Raw genomic sequence first — 24,091 nt, 5'->3', positions numbered from 1 at the left:
TTATTCATAAAGAATATCTTTTCCAGAAGTTTGAAATTTGAGAGAACCATGTTTATACACAAAGATCAAAGAAATATGAGTCTTTTCCAAAGTTTAAAACAAATTTTAGAAGTTTGTCATGACTGAAGGTAGAAAGTTTTGACCACGTAAACATGACAGTAAAGGATTCATGACTCTCTCATTAACACCTAGTGCCACTCCATTATTACCAACTAGTAACTGAAAAATTTATTTCATTTTGTCCTTCTTCATGTGGAGACACTATGACACAATTTTTTGGCATTCTCTGAAATGGTAACAAGGAGCATGCCTGTGAAACGTGAATTGAAAAACAGGAACCTTAGTAAATCAAAATATTGCAAAAACAGTCTACCTGGATATGGATTAAATTAAACGTAATCCTCTAATTTTGCCCGCAATACCAAGAAAATGAAGAGTTTTCTTCCCATCATCATGCAAAAAAAAATTACTTTTATTCAAATTTACAACTACTCTCATCTTCTCCATATTGGAAAGATATAGAAATACTTCCCTAAAGATTTATCTTCCACATATTAACAGAAATGAGCTGTGAAAAGTGCACATGAAATAAATAATACAGTTTCTTGAAAAAATACTACATCAAGACTTCAAAATATTTTATGCTGGAAATGTAGTTAACACTAGCAGACAAAAACTGCCATGAATAATACATCAAGCTTGTTAGACAAGTCAACATGAATTTTGAAGAATTTTGAAGTCTCCGAACTTTCAGACATGGTATGACTGTGTCAGACTGTTCCAGCAGTTTCCTGCACTTGGAAGGTTCAGAAAGAAACATACTTCACCATGAAAATGAAAATGCCTTTATAAATATATACATGTGTATCTACATATCATATACACACTCACTATACATATTTGTTTATCAAAAACATGGCTGGTTGGTTGGTTTAAAGTGTGTATAAATAATACAGTTTCTCAAATCATCTAAGGAAAAACTGAGTGCTTCTGTGAAGGAATACTATACTCTAACTCACCACAAGATGATGCTATTGCACTTACTATTGAACTCCAAACACTAGGCTAAGCACACTCAATACAGAATAATAAAAACCTTTCTCTGTTACAAATCAGACAGGATTGCTTTTACTGCATATGATAAAGACACATTTTAGTAGATTGAACCGACTTAATTTCTATTTCATCAGCATTTTCATAGCTAAGTTCAGACCTGTTGTTCACAAAGGACCGGTTTGGAACCGAAGATTCAGCATACATGCTTAGACTCTTGCTTCTATGTACATATTAAGACCACTTTATTTAGCTTTCATCTCATAACTCAAAATAACTATAACTTATTTAAAATAAATACACAACACAAAAGACTGGGACATATTTGAAGTTTTAGTTTACAAACCTAGACCAATCTGATATCTATCTGCAAAGTAAATCAGTTAAGCTTTCAAACAACAACTAAGATAGTAAAGTCCAGATTTAAAATTTATGCATATATTTTTTATTTAACAGAATTTTATATGCAACTATAACTATGGTAGCGGGCAAGGGAACACTACAAAAACAAAGCAGAAAATTGAACTATTTGCAGTTGAACTAAATTTGAAAATTTTACTATTCAAAGCACACTAGCAATTGACACCTAGTAGTGAATCACATTTACTTTAGGAGCCAACAATTATGTACCTTTAGTACACTCTTTCAACCAAACCCCTGCTTCTACAAATCACCTTCCTTTCCTGAATCAACGTACATTAACAGAGAACACAATGACCCAAGGAACTCTCTGCTCCTTTTGATCTGAGGATAAACATTACTTCTAAGAGTATAGAACACCATTCTTTATTCATACAGTATTAAACACACTGAATAAATACTTCTAAACACTACATACAAGAGACAAGTCCATTCCAAACCATCCTCAACTTAACTCAAGTCTACTCTTAGCCAGAACACAGAGCCAAAGCATCACTCTTCGTCTGCTTTACCTGGCAACTTAATAAGAAAACTGTGTCTAGGAGTAAGTTTCCTCATAGTGTTCTTATATAGCTAAGATACAACACATGTAACTTGTCATTTAAAAATACAAAGTATAATTGAAGTACAGTGGTGTAATTGTTTGTGTCCCTGTGGAGCAGGCAAAAGTTAAATATGTTCACTCAGCACTTCCACACCATATCGCTACATGATTTCTTCTAAACGTATTTCTAAATATTGAGTAGCTCGACTCTCTAAAAACGGTGTAAAAACAAGTTTGTACTTTTATTACTTTTTACACGTTTAACACCCAAAGGATATATAAATATCAGTATAAATCAGGAAATATGATGAAACTAAAGAACCAAACCCCATGCTCTAAAACAGATTATAAGGCCTTCTCTTAGTATTACTTGATTTTTATCTAACCAAATCGCAGAATTTCCAACAATGCTCACTTTCTGTATCTGGTATGGAGTGAATAACATACAATGCACAGCTGAAAATCCCATCAACACTGTTCAGGTTTCCTGAAAGTATGTGGTCTTTATATTACACGAACTGTTTTCATGTACACAGGCTATTTAATGTCAGACTGGGGGAAGTAATAGGGAAATTCAATCAGAGGGTGTTAGGTGTCCCTGATTTTACTAACTCAGTATTGCATGACAGCGCAAATGGACTGTGCACTGGTAACTTGATTTAGGCATTTACAATCAAAATTAACCATAATCATCAAAGCAAGAAAGATTGTGACACATCAAGTGTATCTTAATAAGGCTACATTTTGCAGAAATACCCTGCATCACTTAGCTACTTGGGGGATTTTTTCCTAAATCAGAAAGATCTCAACCCACTACCCATTTCACAACAAAAAAGTTCCAGCCATTATCTCATGCAACTTTCCAACTATTAATACACCATACCAGTAAAATCGTTTCTACTTCATTTCTTTCCTTAAGAAGGAATACATATTCATCGTTATAAATTCTGCTGATATCATCCTTCGCCCTTGCAAGTCTTTGCTGTTCTTCTTCCCACTTCCGTCGAGCATTAAGAAACGTTTTCTCAGTCTCTGTCACTTTCTGCTGAAGGTTTTCATTGAATACTATTGTTACAGAAAAAGAGAAAGAAAAAAGGTAGAAGCAACATGGCAAAATATATCCAAAAAAAAAAAAACCCAAACACATAATGATCATCAGTTTCTCTGTGTATTTTGATACCCTGAGGAACACTGCAACATTGACTCTCCAGCACTGGAGAGCACTATCCTAACTAAGAAGAAACCAGCAAATTTTATGTTTCAATTGCATCTTTCTCACAAGAACATAGGAAAGTTTGAGAGATTCTTAAAAATTAAAACACTTTTTTCTCTTGGAAAAGCATAAAAATCTGAGATAACTCTTTGTGGGCCCCTTCCGAACCAGCATATTCTGTGATTCTGTGAAATGACATCTTTATAGAATGGAGGACTTGTTTTCAGATATCTACATTTTGCCAGTTTATTTCTAAATGTCATTTTTGATATATGTATTAGTCTGTATCAATTAAATTTGAGCTAAGTTTAAGTGACAGTAAAGGTAGGCACCTGTTCCATGAAAGAGACTGTAGATAAACCTAAGGCAGGTTGGGTCACCAGGCAAAGGTTTAGCTTTTCCAAGGAAACTTAACTGCTCCTCAAGAAATCTAAATCTTCAGCCCACAAATTACCTGAGATAGGGAACACTGTATACACTCTCCTGTGAAAGCTTAAATGCCACGGAAACCTTCATAACCTGTAAGCAGCTTTATAGGAGAAAATAATTTACAATGGCTTTTCATTTTACTGAATACAACTAGCTGCACTGGCATTTAAGTCATCACCACTTTGGAACAGGATATTATTTCAAATACATCCTAGTTTTCTGAAATTTCTTCCTACTGAGAAAATAATGAAATTAAGAGAACACATTAAGATGACACAGAGAACGGGTGGACATAATGATAGGAAAGGACTGTCAAATTGCAGAAAATCAACCCTGAATAAAAACAGCAGAAAATATCTGGAGAGAACACTGAAGAGTACAAGGCACAAATGAAGCATTCTGACTGAGGAGAAATGCTGGGGTCGTATCAAAGCAACATGTGAGGTGAGAAAGGCTCCAAGTGGCAAAGGAAAAGAAGCAGAAGATTATTAATTGCTAAAAAATTAAGCAGCAAAATTATAATTTGGATTCTTTGGCACTTGTCACAGACATAAAAACAGCCAATGGAATTTCAGCCACTGTCAGCTGACAGACTACTAATTATTGACTATGCTATTGAAAGAAACTAACACACATGTGCACTTAAGAAGATATCCCTTGCTTCTACAAAGCCTCTTCTATTCACTTTTAATTCTCCAGTCCCCTCACCACATGTTAGTCCAGTCCATCCAGGAAAGTGACAGGTAGCCCAGCAGACTGGTTTCACTGTGCTGTGGTTCCAGCAGCACCAATCCCTCTTGAGTCCTGCCTCTTGGTACCTGCACGGCATGACTCTCATGGCAAGGAAATCAGCACATATGGAAAGAAACATAACTGCTCTAAGTGAGAAACCAGCAGTTCAAATCTTTCATTTGTAATCACAGAGAAATTTCCAAAAGGAAGAAAAAAAGCCTTGTTCTAGATTGCAATCCATAAGATTCGTTATTTTTCATGTGTTTCCACTCCCTAAGATTTTTGATTATTCATGTGTTCTCCAAAAGAGTGAAAGTTCAGCTTTCCAAACATCTTAAAAATACTTGTTACTTTAAGTACTTGCAAGATCCAGACTCTGTTTCAGTTCTTGGAAGGTTAAAATCTTCAAGGACTACTCCAAACTCTTCACTGAGTATCAACGACTCATCAAACTCACAGATACATCTCCTGAACTACATTAAATATATTAGTTCAGGTAACTAAAAATGCACCTCTCTTCCTTGTAAGAATAAGAAATCTCTCTGCTTGAGGAGCATAAAGGAATTCTGTGTTTCTGAATATAAAAGCAGTAGGAAATAAAAAGTCAAGGTAAAAACCTTCACTTCCACATACTACTGTCACAACACACTATAAACTGTTACTATAAAAAAAGAAACAAAAACAGTGAGAAGAAAATAAACCAGTCATGAACAATGAAAAGCTTGAAACATTTGAAAAGATAAAAGAAAATAAACATATGATGAGAACTTCTGGAAAAAAACTGCTCGAAATAGTGCAAACAAATGAGCAGGAATTAATTTTTTCTATTCATTTTTCTTCTTTCCTTTTTCCCTCTGAAATAGAAAAGGAAGAACTACTGGACACAGGGATAACTCAGATGTAAAAATGGCCAGCATGACTACAATTCTATACACAGACAGCACTGAAGGAAGAAATAACAAAATGTGATGGGCAAGAGGAAAGAATGAGGTTTAGCTAGTTTGTTCTAATCCGCCCATGATATAGTAAGAGTTTTGGGAACTCTGATAAGTTTTCAAGAACAGAAGGATAAGAGATGGGAAGATAAGACAGATTCAAGAAAAACAGGAGTAACTAGAAAATTTAATTAAGTCTCTGCTTTCAACTTACCAGAGCGACATGAAACAGACTTAGCCTTTACTCCATCTTTACTTCTTTGAAACCTACCTTGCAGTTCCACAAGTTTGTTTTTTGCATCACTTAATTCTTCTTCTGCAGTACACATTTTAAGATGGGCACCTTTTCTGGCAACTGCCAATTCATACTCCAGACCTTGTCGAACAGCCTCTCCTCTCTCAAATTCTGACCGTAATTTGATTATCTGTTTTTCATAGTTGGTCACCTAGAAAATAAATTTCACAAAACAGCTAACAATGTTCCCTTGAAAAAGTGCAATATGTTACAGAAATACACCTATAGAGTATTTTTAAAAGATATTTGGAATCACATTCACAACTGCCATTATACAACTTGAACTTGAAATACAATCTTGCAACTGCATGTTTTTGCACATTTTGATACTTCACTGGTTTTTGTGAACTGATTCTTTTCTTAGATTAATTTTATGTACCTTAAATATATGCCTCCATTTTTCAAAAAATATACTGCCTCAAATTAACCATATATTACTGCCATCTTCCTGCACCTCAGAGGAAAAATTGCCACAAGAGAAACATTACATTCCAAACAATTTTCTTGTAACACTCAGAGAAACAGTCATATTGGGATACTAGACTATCAGACATCTAGAAATTCACAAATATACATACAAGCATAGAATTCAGTCCAGTAATGCTCAGTAGTCAAACAGATGCCATAAATGCTAACATACAGCAAACTAAGAATAGAAAACACTTCCAAAACAGATCTTATACAGGCTGAGAAACAATCTTTGCTGCCAAAAACTGGATTCAGGAAATCAAGTTTAAGATATTTCAACACAAGAAAGTGGAAAATAAAATACATATTCCTTCAGAACATCTACAAAGTAGCAAAATTCTTGTCAATGAGAACTTCATACATGGGAAATCACCCACATTACAGAGGATTTCCTTAATGTTGTTGTAGCAAACTAGTATTGAAATGAAGTAGCATTAAGAATATACTCAATTAATCTTTTCTTTAGTTTGAATATCAGTTTTCTCACTAACAAACAGAGGAAAAGGTGGATGCTGAGTTGTAATCAGTTTCAGTATGTTGCTGCTAGGCATACTTCCCACAGTTGCTAATGCCAATCAGGCAGTTGATAATTTGGTTTAAACTATGCTACTGAAAAAGTATTATTAATACTATAGGTAGCAATTCTGCTTTACACAGTCTGCCAGGACCTGTTGATGTGGGTGCTCATTCATCTGGTTTTGGCTAAATACAGCAAATAAATCAAGTTTGTTGTTCCATGTACATTTATTATCTGGGTATGTACCCAAATTAAGAGATGCTTTCTTCTCCCACAATGACTTGCTCTTGTGCTTCAGTTACTTTGTTATTTTTCAACTAGCTTACCAACAGTGGCATGACTGCAAAAAATGGATCCATGGAACTATCTAGATCAAAACAAACAAGCCATCTTTTACACTGAGCTTGGCCTGCACAAGATTCTTCTGCATTTTGCTTTTGAGAAGTGCTCGAGTTACCTATCATACCTTTAACTATTAACAATGACAGCAGAGGTACTAACAGTATCTATGAACAGGTATGAGAAGTCTGTACAGTGACATCTTTCTTGATATTTTTCAGCTGACTATGCTTTTGATCCAATATGCAAGAGTATTATTTCAATGAAACAACATTTATTCCAAGAGTAAAATAAGGCAAATGAAAAAAAAGTCCTTACTTCTTGATTGTGTTGAATAGTTAAGTCCAAATTTTCTTTTTTAGCTTGAAGTAGTTTCCATCTCAGACCTAAAACAGCATCCAATTTTGATTCATTGCTCCTCTGTAGTAACTCACATTCCTCATTATGTAAGCTGCAAAATATTGTTGTTTTAAAAATCATAAGCATTCCTTTTAAGTTTTACTGCTCCCTGATTTCAATTATCAGATTGTGGGTCCAAAGCTCTATACATTCACTGAAGTGAAACTATGCCTACTGTTGCTTATTATGCAAACTATGAGAGATGCAGAAGCAGGAACTTATATCAGATATGTACTTGTAATTTCCCTAAGTCAATTTAACCATCCCTTTAGTTATTATTCACTATTTTTAGTATTGATCCAATAAACTTCCAGGACACTTAAAAACCAATAACATACATTAAAATGACCAGCAAGTTTGTTTGCCTCTTTAGTAGGGCTCATTTTTTACCATGGATCACTGTCTCCAAAACATCACTGTCATAAAACAAACACATAAATATGGAACAAATCTCACTCTTTCATATTTGTTGTCAAAAATACATACATCTAAACTACAGATACACGATTGATCACAAATAAAATACAAACTAAAGGTCTAGTCTGTTTTGTTATTTCCATTAGTTTTTCAGGCAAAAGAAAAGCTACTTGTCAGGTAACAGGATTCACCTCTGAGGATCACAAGCAATATCAAAATAATCAAAACAAGCTTTTATGTAGAGAGTGAAAAATTAGTATAAAAATACATATTTAATTAACTAGATTAATAATCTTACAACCAATTATTATAACTTCAAAGTGGAAAACTCAAAGTATTTCAGAAGCTGAAACTCAGTCTTCATATCACTTGAAATAAGTTTGTTTTTCAAATTATTAAAACTGTGTAAGAATGGCTGTAATAATCAGTCACTCCACACAAAAGTGAAAGTCGTCAAGGCCACTAAATATGAATTGAACTGTAAAAAGAAACATGATTAAATTAAACAAATATTGGTATCATTTCATGCAGAGCTGAAAATACTAAAATAGCTTACCTTGGACCACATAAAGTCTTAGGTATTAATTACAGAAAGAATAGCTTAATAAATTCCAGTATACTGGGTTTTTCTAAATAAAAAAAAGATTATGACTTTCCTCCTAGATTTAAGCACAGGCACCATTAACATTTTGTACAACTAAAACCTTTACCTGATGATACAGGTTTTCTCACATAAACTGACTAACCAAATGTCATTGACAAGGGGAACAGTATTCTAGATTAAATGTAGCCTTTAAAGACATTAATAACAATAAATTATGAAAATTCAGGTTTTTAGCTGCAGCCTATAAATATTTTATAATTTAATGAATACTATTATATTTTCATTTAAAAACAAGATGGACTTCATCTGTGTGATCAGAATAATTGTAGGTCATCAGTAGTTGTTCCACAGGGTGCCACATACTTAACATATTTTATATTTTTTTAAATATAGGAGATAAGGATCATTAAACCCCACATGTACTGCAAAAAAACCCCACTGGCACATTATTTGCTTGCAGTATTTATTATGAAAAATAATAAATTGATTCCCAGAGGAACCAACATGTCTCAAAGAGCAAACAGTCAGTAACCAGGTAAGTAAAATCACATATTATTTTAAGCAACTCTTAGTTAATGCTATAAGAAAATACAGTGTTAAGTCATGAAAGAAGTAGGAAGAATCTGAAAAGTGAAAGTGATGCCTTTTCACTCATGCTATAATCATGAACCAGACACAGGTGATAAAAAGAGGCTACCTTTATAAGGATCCTTAAGTGCACAATTCGCCAGGTGGAAAATACTGAAGATGCACACGTAGCATAACACATATACAATTCTTATGTTTAGCAAATTAGTATGTTGACAAAATCCCCATTAGACATGTAAGTGGTGAGGTAATTTCCTCACATTCCAACCTTCTTTGAATTCCCCTCATTTAAATAAGAATTAAACCATATGAAAATTTGTCTCAGAGAGCTAGTTTCAACCTTGGTGTCCCAAAAAATCTAACCTTGGATCCCCAGGTTGGAGCCACTGAGGAATTTATTTTGTGTTTCCATCTAAGAGAGTAGGTAAAATACGAATACTATGATAGGCTACAGAGCTACAAATATATGTGTAAAGAACATAAAAATATATATAAAAGGAAAAAAAGGCAAAATTCAATTTGGCATCAAGAGCACCTGTAAACTGTATAAAAGATTGTTTGTGGACATCACATACTAGGTTTGGCAGACCTTTATTTTCCCGTGGCTGGGGAAAAGAGAGATGAAAGGCAGCTTGTTTTATTCAAAGATGATACAAGAAGTATCTGCCTCAACTAAAGACACTCAAAAATCTGGTGGCACCAAGGTTAACAAAGCACAGCTTAGGGGGAAAAACAAGACCCAAACTGAAAGCTAGGAATGACTAACATAAAGAACAAGGATTAAGAAAAGGGTAATTTTGATAGTGTGTGGGCAGCGGGGATGTCATTCTGCTTACTTAAGTCTGATGATATTTAAAACCTCTTGCAAGGAGAGCACATGGAATGAAAGCAAGGGAACAACTACTTCTTGTAAAGTAATTAAAAAGAAACACCTTAAATTCTTTAAGGAAATTACTTTGGGTTTTATGGCAATCAGCTTTAAATAAAGCTCTTCCTTTCAACTCGTCTATTAATTATCGGGGTGGGGGTGGGGGGGCAGGGAGGGGAAAGCATACTGGAGATATCTGCATAATAAAACTTACTCGGGGAAAAATTTAACTATGTGCTTAGCTAGACCAGTAGTGGGAAAAAAATAACACGACAAACAAGTTACATGATACCACAAGTAACAGCAAATTAGGGACATTATAGAAATAAAAAATGTGCATAAGAGCATGAAGACAAACAGCACAACAATAAGTACTGGGGAAAAAAATGCATTAAAAATAACTTTTTATGCACAGCTTCTAAACTTAGGATATTATTAGTAAGAACTTAAAACTATAAAGAGAAAAGCTTATTTTTGTTCTTAATATAGAACCAAATCAGCATTAAAAAAACCCCAACCTGACAGAACATTATTTTATTACCACTTCACTATTTTATTTGTCTACTTTTTCACAAACATTTCAAATAAAATGGGAATTATTATTAAACACCCACCTTATTTCTGTGGTATTTTCTTTATTCCTCATAGCATCATCAGCACATGCAGAAAGTACTTTTTGAAAGCTTCATGCTACCTACTTTACAAGAGTCTTCCTTCCATATTCATTTGCCAGTAAAAGTGCCACAAGCATAAAGTTCTTGGAAGCTTAAGTCACAGAATCAGGCAAAATCCCTTGAAAGTTTCAAATCATGTATGATTTGCAATCTAAGAGGAATTCAGAGACTGCTTTGCATTTCCATTATTATATATAATTTCATTGGTCATTGATTTTGAATGAAAATACATGTTTTAGCAACTTAGAGCTTTTATCTAAGACACCATTTTTGGTAGTACTTCAAGAAAGCATATGAGCAGGTGAAACAGCTTTTGAGTTCTACATCACAGAGCGCTCATTTGAGTTCTACATCACAGAGCGCTCAAAAATTCACATTCACTTCATAAGTCAGCTAATTAGAGACAACAAAGAACATCACAGAGAAATAGTTTTCACTAGCTTTTCTTACATATTTGGCTGAAAATATAGAGTAATTTTGTAACAGAAAAACTTTCTTTCATTTACTATGTAGCAGTGTAATTATGCTAAACTTCTGCAGTTGAAGAAGCAGTCTCTAGCCTGACTTCCTAACCAAAGTACCTATTTACTGAATTTTCCTATTTCTACACAACCAGCATGTTTTTACAATCAGATTTTAAATAGTGACAAATAGCTCTCCCAGTTAAGATAAACAAAATGAATTAAAGTTTACTTTATTTGTGCCAAAGATCAAACACATATCAGATTTTAAAAAGTTAAGAGGCATGTGCAAGACTTATAACCAACCTCTACCCCTACAGCTATTGCAGAAAATCCTTCTGGAACTCCATGACAGAAACTACCTCTGTCATGTCTCCTATGCCCGTGTAAGAATTCTTGCACATCAGATGGCCAGTATGCACACCTGCAGTGATGGAGTGACTGCTACCAAAAATTCAATAAAATAAAAAACTCTTTAATAGCAACGCAGCATTTAGAAGCAGGCACTCTTTATTCAGCCAGATGCATAAGGTGGTAGCTTTCTGTTTATATATTGTATTTTACATACATATTCATTGATTGTCCCAGAATAAAAATACATACGATAATCATTTCCTCATTACCATTTAAGTATTTTCCCTCTCCTTTACACATGTATTCTTCTATCCTGAGGGTCTCTCTGGTAGTCCATAGTGGTCAGGAACCCCAGAGTTACAGCTGACAGTCAAGCTGGCAGGGCACTGGGGCTGGTGAACTTTCAGTTCTCCTTCTTACACAATGGGCATTGTGGAGTCCCACAAGTCAGTGGTTTTAGGAGACCAAGTATTGTGTTAGCTCACTAGGTGTAGAAAATTTATCATCTGGTAAACATGACAACATCAATGGACAAAGGAAAGGCAACAGATGGCACTTATCTGGGCCTCTGTAAAGCCTTTGACACGGTCCTCCACAACATCCTTCTCTCTAAACTGGAGAAACTGATTTGATGAGTGGATTCATCACTGGGCGATATGAGAATAGTTGAACAGTAGCATCCAGAGGATAGTGATTGTCCCAAAGGACCACAGCGACAAGTGGTGTCCCTCAGGATCCAAACTGGTGCCCTTCAGGATCCATACTGGCACCAGCGTTATTTAGTACCTTCATTAGTGACAAAGGGATCGACTGTTCTCTGAACAAGCCTGCAGATGACACCAAGCTGAGTGGTGCTGTTGACACACTTGAAGGACAGGATGCCATCCAGAGAGATCTGAACAAGCTCAAGAAGTGGGCCCAGGGGAATCCCAGGAGATTTACCAAAACCAAGTGCAAGGTTTTGCATCTGGGTCAGGGCAAGCCCCAGTACCAACACAGGCTGGGGAATGAACAGATGGAGAGCAGCCTGGCCCAGAAGGACTTGGGGTGCTGGTGGAGGAGAAGCTGGACATGACCCAGCCATGGGCACTCACAGCCCAGAAAGCCAAACGTGTCCTGGGCTGCATCCAAACTAGTGTGAGCAGCAAGGCCGGAGAGGGGACTCTGCCCCTCTGCTCTGCTGAGACCCCATCTGCAGTGCTGCATCCAGCTCTGGGGTCCCAGCACAGGAAGGACATGGACCTGTTGGAGCATGTCCAGAGGAGGCCCAAGAAGTTGATAAGAGGGGCAGAGCACTTTTCCTGAAGTGAAGTGGTTACAGGCTGAGGGAGCTCGGTTTGCTCACCCAGGGAAAGAGAATGCTTCAAGGTGACCTAATAGTGGCCTTCCAGTACCTGAAGGGAGCCTACAAGAAAGATAGAGTCTTTACAAGAGCATGTAGTGACAGGACAAGAGAGAATGGCCTTAAATGGGAGGAGAGGAGGTTTACATTAGATATTAGAAAAACCCTTTATTGTGAGGGTGTTGAGGTACTGGAACAGGTTGCCCAGCAAAGCTGTGGATGCCACACTCCCAGCACTTGGCTAAAGTCCAAGGGGAATGGAGCAATCTCGTCTAGTGAAAGTTGTCCCTGTCCAGAGCAGAGGGTTGGAATTCAATGATATTTGAGGTCTGTTCCAACCCTGACCATTCTATAATTCTAAGATCTAATAACTGTATTTTTATGGTGTAGCTTGCTTATATCTGGTTCTCTGTCAGTCTGAATTACATAATTTCAGGGATCTAAAAAACAAACAACAAAACCAGAAACTATATTACTAGACTTAAAAATATAGAAATGAAGCTCACCTTCTAGCTTCTGTGACAGAGTAGTTGACTGGAGAGGATGAACTCATGATGGCCAATAGGCAGCTTTTAAGCTGCATAAACTATAAACTCTGGAGAATGAATCACTGACTCAATAATTGTTTACTTAACAAGCTTCCAAGATTATTCTTCCATATCGTAAAAATACTAAAATCTGTAACAGAGACATGCTTTAGTTTATCTGGCAACATAATGAAAGAAACATTTATTAATATAAGCAGTTAGAAAACAGTGTTACTATGACAACATGTGAACAATTAGGCATCCATTAGAATCATTGAGTCCCACTCCTGATCCTCACAGGACACCCCAAGAGATACACCACGTACCTGAGACCACTGTCCAAATGCCTCTTGAACTCTGTGAGACTGGTGCTGTGATCACTTCCTTGGGAGTCTGTTCCAGTGCCCAACCACCCTCTGGGTGGAAAACCTTTTCTGAATAACCTCCTTGACACAACTTCAGGCCATTCCCTCAGGTCCTGTCACTGGTCACCAGAGATAAAGAATCAGTGCCTGCCCCTTCACTTCCCCTTGTGAGGAACTTGCAACTGCAATGAGGTCTCCCCTCTGTCTCCTGCAGGCTGAACAGACCAAGTGACCTCAGTCATTCCTCATAAGGCTTTCACTAACCTTGCGACCCTCCTTTCAATGCTCTCTACTACTTTAAAGTATTTTTTATACTGCGTTCTCCAATGGCAGCAGTTGGTGTAATATAGTAATATAAACCGATTTTATTAATTCCAGTTGCTGCACTAGAAATATAGTGAAGAAAAAAATGCACTTCTGCTTCTGCTCAGAAATAGAAAGAGCAGAGAACTTAGAGCTAGCTGCAGCTGCAACCGCCAACTTGTTTCATATAATTGCTTGTGGTATTATTGCATTTTCTCTACTTTAAAGCTTTACAGCTGCAGTTAACTCCAAGTTCTCTGCTCTTTCTGTTTCTGAGGCCTGCTTACACAGCTCCTAAAAGTCTTCTTACCTTTACTATATCCCACAATAATCTATAATTTTAACAGAAAATGCAGCAGAAATTCCCCTTATTTCTCAAAACTCTTAGTTTTTGATTTGGGGATTTTTGTTTGTTTTTACAGAAAAGCAGTACATTAATATAGAATAGTTAGATGTATCCTCTATGATTTTTAGCATCTACGCATTAGAAATCACCTTGGTGCATGTGTTCATAACACTCAAAACACAGTAACTGCCACACAACAGTCACACTCCTAGAGAAAACAACATAGCTTTATTTCCATCTCAAATGAGAAAATAGTTGAAAACTTCATTTTCAAAGTATAGACTGTAGTATAATTTCTAGGCACAGTAAATTATTGGTGACTTGCACAGCGAAAACTTTAACGTGAAAGAAAATCTGATAAAGTACTTGTAGTACTGTACTCAACTAAGATTAATCACTTCAGTAAAAAAGAAAATGAGGTATCCTGATATAGGAATATACCTCTACCAATTGTGCCAAATTTTCGCATTAAGACATAGCTCTGAACCCTAAGAAACTAGTTTTGCATACCACACCTCTCTTAATATTTATTGCAGAATATATATATATATTTGGCTTTATACCAAAATCTGAGCAGCATTTAAAAAACAAAACAAAAAATAGCGCAACTAAATAGATTTTAAAAAAAAAAAAAAAAATCTGTCTCAAAACATAAGCAAAGTCTCCTCTGACACATCCACACCACCTTGAAGTTCTGGAGTTTTCTGAAATTACTTTTAAGTCTTTTAATTATTTTGGGGGGAGGAGGGAAACAGGGAATACCCAATGACTGTTTTCTGGGAATGCTAATGATTTTGAATATATAACGTGTCTCTGAAATGCACATCCATAGTTTATTAGCACACAAATGGATACACTCCAAAAGCATGCTGTTGCAATTAGGAGGAAAAAAACAAAATCAAGGTGCATGGAGTGGCTTGTAAGAGCCCTTCAATCAAAAAAACAGTCAAGAAGTTTTTGCTTGAGGCGGTAATATATTCAACGGATATTACCTAGAGAACTTTTGTCATATTCTCCTCACGAACTTCTGAAAATGCTTAACTAAGTTTATAAAGCCCATTGATTTAGACTGGATGTGGGGAAGAAATTTTTTATTGTGAGGGTGGTGAGGCAGTGGAACAGGTTGCCCAGAGAAGCTGTGGATGCCTCACCGCCGGCAGAGTTCATGAGCAGGCTGGATGGAGCTCTGAGCAATCTGGTCTAGCAGGAAGTGTTCCTGCCCACAGCAAAGGAATGGAACTGGAGGATCTCTAAGATTTCCTCCAGCAAACTAAATCTAATCAAGAGGTACTAAATTTAAACACACAAAGCCAGGCAGAACTACCACATCTGTGGTATATAAAAGCTCACCAGTTTCGGCTGAACGAACCAGTAGCTTTCCACTTACGCAGTCTAAAAAAATTTAAGCAAGCTAAAAACCAAAGTAGCAGCATCCCTTCGCTCCGCTGGCCCCGGAGCGGCGCTGGCTAAGCGAATGCCGGCGGCTTTGGCGCTTTACCTGGCAGGAAGGACTGAGGGAACAAAGTCAGAACAGAGCTCCAGCAACGGCGCCCCGAGACCGCTTCGGGCAGCCGTGGCGAGGGCGAGCGCGGCTGCCGGGAAGCGCCGCGCCGTTTCCAGGCGCCGCCGGCAGGGACACGGCCAGGACGGCTTCCCAACGGCAACTTCCGGCCGCGGAGGAACGTCATCGAGGGGCGCCGGACGCGGCCCTGGCAGTCTGAATTGGAGAACTATAATATGCGTGTCGGAAATGAAAGTGACCGACTGACGTGAGAGCCAGATTGAGATGTGCATGTCCTCCGATTCGGGGCAGCACATTCTTCACTCAGATTATCAAGAGAAATAAGCAGGTAAATGATTTTGAGAGACCGAGGACAAAAATCACAGCAGGGTGGGTGAGGGAGACTGGTAACCAGGTTAACATTCCCCTTCTGGTCGCCTCACTGCTCGAAGGGAAAGGTTCTTTGAAACGTCTCAACTGAGAGATTTCAAAACCCAAATGTAAACATATATGATGTCAAACAACAACAGCATAAGGGGGTGAATAAAATCCACCCCACCATATCCTATGAAAGTGGACAATAGCAGTAACATGTCAGTGGTATACCCTTCAAGGTACAAATTGAAGTTCTAATAAAAAGAGGAAAAGCTCTGTAATATTTTCACCCTCGCAGATAAAGACTCAAAACTTAATTTCTAGTTTCTGACTTGGTTTCTACAATTGGCTTTTACTAATGATTTTTCTGCTTCTCTGTCATGCAATTATTCTAAACGTGTTGTGCCAAATGAAATAAGTTCTTTGCCCAAGTTCACAAAAATAGATTTCATTATGTTGCAGTTCTTCTAATAACAACGTGGTCGGGGGTTTTTTTGATCAAAAATATGGAGTGAAGAGGCTGCCCTCTCTGCAGTTGTCTCATGAGTAGTCAAAAATTATAACGAAAAATTACCTCGGCTATTAAAATATAAATTAAGTGATAGTATGAAAGGAAACAGAGACTTAACATCGTACTTGAATGATGTGATACGTTTTGGCAGTGTAAAAATGTGATCGCAGCATGCAAAGCAGTAACACAGACAAGAGGCCTGCGGTGCAGAGTTGCTCTCCAAGAGCAGGGCAGCTTGTTTATTCTTTCATTTTTATACATTTGTGGGTCTGGTTGTGGATTGGCTGTTGGGGTTACTACCCTTCCAACCTACTGGCCAGACTAGCTGTCAATTACAGTATTTTCAGGCTAGAAGTATATAAACAAAGGACAGGGAATGAAAACAAAAGGTTTGTTTATGTTCCCATGTGTGAGAAAAGCAAAATACTGCTCCTAATATTGTGCAGAAACTAAAGAAACTGACTCCATCTGATGAACAAGTAGAAGGCTTTAAAAAAACTCAAAAAAACAGGGTGACATAAAAACTTGGAAAATTGTGAACCGGTAGTATTAGCTTATCTGCCCGAAATGTCCCACACACTGTTTTTTACATCGATTCACAAAAATTACTTTAGACGCAATACTGTTGCTCCATGCATGTAGTTAAATGAACACCTTTCCTTCCTCCCACACTGAAAAATACACCTCATATACAGAACCATAGAATAATGTAGGTTGGAAAAGACATCTCAGATCATCAAGTCCTACCATTAACTCAAGGCAACCACTAAACCATGTCCCTAAGTGCTGCATATATATGTCTTTTAAATATCACCAGGGAGGGGGACTTCTGCCCCAAGTGGTCATTCATTTTTACATAGGAAGAAAGTTCTTAATCTTTCTTAATATATTGATGATTTTCTATTTTTTTAGAGAAAGCTGATGTCAGGGTTATCAACTTTGCCACCTCCAAGAATATCAAACAGATTTGACTTATTAAGCCATCAGAAAACTGTAGTTTGTTCTTGCTTAACACAGATGGTGTGAAAATTTACAGTTAAATCTTATAAAGCAACACTTTGCATTAATGGAGGAGAGAGTCTAGAACAAAGCACAACTTGCTCTGTGGCAACTGCAGTGGGTGTTTTGGGCCTGACTTGAGTTTCAGTATCAAAACTGAAAGGAGTAAGATTATTCTTCTCACAAGGACTTACCGTTATGTTCAAGTACCGCAAAGGGCAGGTGGCAGAAAACTGAACTGTAAAACTTGTGCATCAGGCCACACACCAATGATGGAAACTTGAGAACAAAATGGCTAGGTTTGTCCCTGTGAAACAGTGTAAAGAGTAAGTTTTTCTGCCACTCCTACAGCTTTCTACTGGTTTGGACACCCATTGTATGGCGCAGACATACTATGACTTACAGATGGTGCTGTGTGAGGCCATCACATAGGACTAAAGCCACAGAGAGCTGTCAGTCAAGCTAAATTTTGATGCAGATTTAGAATAACGTACAACAGGACAGGCAGGCAATAAGAAGGAAGGTAGTGGGTTTATATCTGGTTTTGAGGTCTTCAATGTGAAGAACGGTGTTTGTGGGGAGGCTGGCAGTGGCTGATCATCAAGGAGATCAGCTGACAGAAACAGGAGAGGAGGGCACAGTGGCTTGAAATGCTAGGTGAGGAGGAAGCTTAATGTAGGTTGGTAAACAAGCCAGGAGGGAATAGATACGGAGAGGACGACGGGTGAAACATAGTCTGAATTAGTAGCAATCCTAGTTAAAACACAACCAATCAACCAAACCGAAGAAAACCTCTGCCAAAACCAGGTGTTAATGGCGACTAAGTAGCAAGTAAGGATTCTATTACAGACTTAAGAAAATAAAAGAACCGTAAGTTGTTGTGTGCTGGACATCCAGCAAGTGCCTGGGGACTACCCGGGCAACACGGCCAGCTTTGGGGCCGGCAGCAAAAAGGGATGAGAAGCCCGCAAGGGGACGGCTCTTGAACAGAACTCGTGGGGCGTGCGACACACAAAGGGCCCCTCGGGGACAGTCGCACTCGGCCCGAAGGAGGATGGCGCTCACTAACCACGCCAGCCAGTCAGTGGCTGAGCAGGCCCATCCGCCCGTGTGCTTGGCCGGCTCTAGCTCGGCCCCCGCCGCGGGCGGTCCCACAGCCGCGCCGCCTCTGCCTCCTCCGCCTCCTCCGCCCCTTCCTTCTCGTCCACCTCCGCTCCCTCCAGCGGTGCCGCGCCCCCTCCGCCCCCACCGGAGGAGGAACGAACCACTGTTCGACTGCGGGGAGAGGGAGCGAACGACGCTTTTCCCATTCCTATCTCCAACTCCGCCTCGGGTCCGGCGGGCTCTTTCCTCTCTTGGCTGCTCGCATTCCCCCAGGCGTGGAGACGGGACCCGAACCGTCTGTCTTACGGCGGGGCGCTCGCCGAATTCCCGCAGGCCTTCCGGAGCCCCCCGGCCACCCCCGTGCGGCTTACCGGGTGGTACCGGCCCGCTGGCGCGAGGAGGGAGCGCGGCCGTGTTTCCCGCGGCGAGCGGCGGGTAGGGCGCCAGCGCGATTGGTAGAGCGGAGCTGCACCGCTGCTGGTGAAGCGGCGGGCGAGCGGGCTAGGGGGGGAGAGGAAGGGGGGATCAGGGGGAAGAGGGATAGAGATAGAAAAAGGGATGGATGGAGGGGAGGAGGGCGGACGGGCGGAGTTTCTTTTCCGCGTGCCCCCTCCCTCCTACCCCCTGCAGCGCTCTCGCGCCATCGTGTGCGTGAGGGGGCGAGTGGCCGGTCGGGGACGGGGGAGATCGGGACGAGGTGGCGGGTGGCTCTCCTTGCTGGGGGTGGCCTGGCCTAGCCGCTTGGCGGGGACTGAGGCTCCGGAGTGCCCGGGGGTCTCTTGGCGGAGGTGAAGGGCGAGCGCGCCCCAGCCAGGGGTCGCCTGCCCTTGCTGACGTGCCGCCTTGTGTTGCCCTTCTCTGCGCTCCCCCGCCCCGGTGTGTTTATTCCGGCAGCGAGCAGCACCTCGTGTGGCTGGCAGAGCCTCGCTGGTTGCTGGAGGCGCAGAACCTTTGCTTCTCTCAGCCCGGCTCGCCTGGCGGCAACAGAGCGTCGCGTCGGCAAGAAAACATGAGCCGAGATTTCAAACCCGGAGACTTGATCTTCGCCAAGATGAAAGGTTACCCCCATTGGCCGGCCAGGGTAAGGCTTCCCCTCCTTCCCCTGCCTGGTTCTCTGCGGGGCGCGCTGACACGTCTGTGCTGCGCCTTCAGCTTCACCTCCTGGGAAGGGAGGACGCGGCTGCGCTCCCGGGGGTAGAAGAGGCTTTGCGGTCACATTGCAGATCCGTAACATGTAGCCCTCTCAAGTAGTCATTAGTTGTCCTAATTTGTGTAACGCGGATTTAGGGAATGAAGACTGATATGTGGTAGCGTGACACTGAAGCTTGTGCAGACCCCTGGAGCTTTACAAAAATGATGTCCCCAAATAACTGCTCTTGGCAAAAGAGAAACGCAAATTTATGGCAAGATTACTCCTAAGTGGGCTATGTTTAAATAGGCTAAGTGTATGTGGTAACTTGTCCAATCCTTTTCGGTGTTCTCTGTGCTCCCGTGGAAAAGGCATGCCAGGTTCTGGGACTGCTGTAGGTCATTTGTGGGATGTGGGAATGGAGATAAAAAGGTATTTAGCTAAGATTCTGATTTAGGAGTTGGGGTTCTTTTAAAGTTTATTATCCTTTTGGTAGTACTTGATATTTGGGCTTCCACAAGTTACCAGGTCAGCATAAGCGTAGGAAGTCTTGCTGTTGCTTTTCCTTAAGGACAGGCAGTATATGGATGAAATTGAATTGTGCCTTTTACCTGTAATGCATTGTAATCTCTCCTTTTAAAGGAAGTGGCCATGTGAAAAGTATCTTTGTAAACAGAAAGTAATGTAATTTTCTATTACTGCTAATGCTGGTTTTGATTCTGCTATATTTTTTTACATACTGTTAAAAAGAGATCTCAGTTCCTGGTTTACTTCTCTGTAGCTTTTTTTAATTCCCATTTTAATGCGTATTTTTTACATATTTCCCCCTAAACTGTTCTTGACTGTTACTTGATTTGGATTATAATAGGATGTGTTTTTCTTAGGTGGATGAAGTTCCTGATGGAGCAGTGAAACCTCCTATGAATAAAATGCCTATTTTCTTTTTTGGCACCCATGAGACGTAAGTCCTTTATATTTCAGGATTCTATTTTTTCCATTTTAAAACTATGACAAAGTTACCTTCTCTGAATGTTGTGTATTTCAAGCCATTGTATTTATTAGCACATCTTCCTAAATTGATATTTTTTGTCAAGACATGCTTCTCTAACATTAACTTAAGCTGTTCAAGTGAATGATAGACCATAACCATAATATGTACACTTCGCTCATCAGAAGAAAAACATTGTACCCAAAGTGATGTGGCTGATTGGTTTTTCTTTTTTTCTGTAATGAATTATAGCCTTATATATCCTCAAAATTCTCAATACTATATTCTCGAAGAAAGTGAAATAGGCAAAAATTGAGAAATGGGCAGATAATCATATACTGGCGTTGTTTTTATTGTTTGGATTTAGGGTTTTTTCTGGCAAGATTTTGAGTTGTGGGTGATGTTTATGAGATCTGGAGAGAGATGAGGAAGTGCAGTTAGTTTCATATCTATCAGCCTGTACAATACTGATCTCTGGGTACTTTGAGCAGTGTTTTGTGGTGATACAGTATTTGCTTTGAGAGACTCTGTTTTCCACAGCTGAATTTAATAGAAAATATTCTGGGGTTTATGTAGTTCTGTGGTTTTGAAAATTACTGTGGTGCTTTTTAGCATGACTGGTTGGGTTAGTGTAGATTTAAGGCATCATCAGGTTACGATCCATTTGTTGTTTGAGTTGCTTAAAGAAACCCAAGCAATTTAAACCTGTATTGGGGTGCTTTTAATTCTTATGTCTTTCTTAATAAAATGGCAGATTGAAACTGTCAAAATGCGAGCTGTCCATTTCTCGCATTTTGTGAAATCTTGCTTTTTTTTCTCTTATTAAATCTATTGAAATTGCTTGAAGCTGATACTTTGCACCTATCTTTTAGTAAGCCTTGATAAGACAAGATGCATTGTCCCATTGAGTTATAGAGTAATCACCCCCTACTGTTGGTATTACTTGAGTAAATTTTCGCAAATTTCGCAAAAGGTATTACTTTCCTTAAGGAGTGATTTCTGTGATGAAAAAGATACCTATATGCTTGGCCCTTTTTTTTTTTTTTTTTTTTTTAGCTAATCTCATCTTCAATAAATCTTTCAGTGAGTAATGTTTTTTAGTTTGGTTGGAGTTTTTGTGTGTAATTTTGTGGGCAAAGAAGAGTTCCTGGAATTCAATTCAAGGGTGCAAGGTTTGTCTTGTCCATTGTTTTAATTATAATTTAAATGTGTTAGGTTACCTTTCTTTTCTTAAATTTTTCACACAATTGAATTTTGGCAACTGCAAAACAATATTGCTTTGGTTCTGCTGTTGGTGCGTGTCATTGTGGATCGCACCGGGTTTTTATGCAGTTGTAAATGAGTTTGGGAATGCAGACTGAATGTAAGAGAGACAGAAATTACTCCTCATCTAAAGCTTTTAAAAAACCTGTGGAAGTTTTGAGAAATTAGTCTTACTTCAGATTTAGCTTAGGGCTCTTAAGAGATGTTTGGTTTGAAAAGTTTGATAATTGGGGGCTTTTTTCTAGTTTGCATGAGTAATTTGAAATGTTTGTTCCTCACTCTGGTGTAGTTAAAAAATAAGGTTTTGCTGTGATTTGGTTTTTGTTAGGCTCTAGGTTCCAGGTTACTACGCTTCAGAACCCCATAGAGTACCAGAGAAACTTGTTTCCTCTGTTTCACACATGTTGCAATGTACAGGGTGTTCCATGACGAAGCTGTCTCCTGGTGTTTGTTAAGCATGTTGCTTATCTTAAGATCTGTAGAGTGATAATAGGTGAAACTTTTATAATTCTTGGTCTCACTTACTGCTTACAGCACATACCTGTAGATTACAATAGGAAGGAACTGATCAGGTGGCAAAGGAGACTGATGTTCCGTGGCCTGTAATTTTGTTTAGGCTTTTAGCTGTAAACAGTGACTTCAGTGATCCATCAGGAATTATGTAGTGTTACCAATTGCATGTACTTTTTTCATGGGAAACTAAAGTAAATTTGGTAAACTTGTTCTGTGCTGTGCTTCTCGCAGTTAAGACTTACACATTGTGAAGTTAGACACTCTGCCTTCAGCATTTTAGTAGGATGTATATGTACAGTCTTACCTTACTGTAAGTAGTGGCAACTCTGAAAACCCACATCATCAGTTTATAATGCCAAAAAGTCCTGTATAAAGGATGACAGTATTTCAGGCTGCGTGGATGGTTACAGCAGGAAAAAGGAACCAAGGGGGAAAAGGAAAGCAAGACTGGCTTGGGAATAATTCTTACTTGACTTTCAGAAATAATGTTAATTGAGTTTATGAAATTACTGTAGATAAATATTAACCTGTACTTTGCAGTTCTTTGTTTTCTCTTAGGTTTTGTAAAAAAACCCAATTGAATGTGTTACTACCTAGGAAGAGTAATATAATGAATTCTATTTTAATAAACACTTTATTTGGATATGTTGTGGCAGTAGATTGTATCAGTACAAATTTTGTTTGGTCATAGACAAACAGATCACACTGAACTCTAGTTTCTGGACTTTCTGTATTAGGGTACTCTGCTCATTCAGTTATTCTTGTTCCTTTTTCTATATTGGTACATGAGGATTAAACTGCAGCAGCCTAATAACCTCGTAACATTTTCACAGTAGCTTTTTTTGGGTGTTCTTCTATGCCTGACAATATGGGCAAAGGCTTAGATACTGGAAAAATGCTCCTTTTCAGAGAATAGGGAAGAAGAGGCAATTTTTTTTCCCTATTTTTGTCTCTCCCAGTTGCTCTGTCTCCCTCCCCATCTTTTAGGTCTGGGTAAATAAGCTTTTCAGATGCATGTTTTCCACACTGGCTGAATCCTCTCTATCACTTGCCAAGAGGTGGGTGATTTGCAGTCTAAGCTGACAATGGCTTACTTGATACTTTGTGCATGTATATGAGTGTTTACTGCTGAAGTGGAAAATGCATATGGTTTTTTTTCTCCTCCTTTTAGTGGGGTGTAAGTTTGAAGTAGCTGCTTTTATTTTTAAGGATAATGAAGGAAATAGTGGAGTGGAGCTTAGAAGTGTCTGTGTAACTTTACCATGAGCTGTTACTTCAGAAAGCAAGTATCTGCAACTTTTCAAATAGTTGGATGTAATATAATTGCAATAACACAAAGTCTAAGCATGGATTGAAACTGAGACTGTATCACCAAAGTGTACATTTTTCTGTTAGCAGCAGGTAGATTGCTACAGTGAAATCCTGACTTCAAAAGGCTGTGCAGGTAGGGCAGAAATGAAATAATCTTTGATGCTCTTCAGCATAAACCATAATACTGCTTCTTGGTAACATGGT

General features: G+C 38.8%; 2 protein-coding genes across 3 annotated transcripts in view; one reads left to right on the top strand and one right to left on the bottom strand.

Moving 5' to 3' along the window:
- CCDC171 (coiled-coil domain containing 171) overlaps positions 1 to 19,104 on the bottom strand; it is a 164,957-nt gene extending 145,853 nt beyond the window's left edge. The window contains exons 1-6 of the mRNA XM_058424068.1: positions 19,055 to 19,104; positions 13,506 to 13,663; positions 13,159 to 13,330; positions 7,264 to 7,396; positions 5,598 to 5,772; positions 2,901 to 3,082 (exon numbers count right to left, since the gene is read on the bottom strand). Coding sequence (XP_058280051.1) covers positions 2,901 to 3,082; positions 5,598 to 5,772; positions 7,264 to 7,396; positions 13,159 to 13,235 — 567 coding nt within the window. The 5' untranslated portion in view covers positions 13,236 to 13,330; positions 13,506 to 13,663; positions 19,055 to 19,104. The remainder of the gene's footprint in view (positions 1 to 2,900; positions 3,083 to 5,597; positions 5,773 to 7,263; positions 7,397 to 13,158; positions 13,331 to 13,505; positions 13,664 to 19,054) is intronic.
- The window catches only part of PSIP1 (PC4 and SRSF1 interacting protein 1), a 35,350-nt gene continuing 30,076 nt past the window's right edge, over positions 18,818 to 24,091 (top strand). Inside the window, exons 1-3 of one of the 2 annotated variants that reach the window (XM_040090775.2) lie at positions 18,818 to 19,118; positions 19,578 to 19,764; positions 20,697 to 20,773. In XM_040090775.2, the coding sequence (XP_039946709.1) occupies positions 19,693 to 19,764; positions 20,697 to 20,773 (149 nt within the window). In that variant the 5' untranslated portion in view covers positions 18,818 to 19,118; positions 19,578 to 19,692. Of the gene's footprint in view, positions 19,164 to 19,577; positions 19,765 to 20,696; positions 20,774 to 24,091 lie in introns of both variants that reach the window. The other variant, XM_040090774.1, reaches the window with a different exon arrangement.

The sequence above is a fragment of the Hirundo rustica genome, chromosome Z, assembly GCF_015227805.2.
Source record: "Hirundo rustica isolate bHirRus1 chromosome Z, bHirRus1.pri.v3, whole genome shotgun sequence".
Lineage (NCBI taxonomy): Eukaryota > Metazoa > Chordata > Aves > Passeriformes > Hirundinidae > Hirundo > Hirundo rustica.
This window is presented reverse-complemented; position numbering and strand designations above follow the sequence as displayed.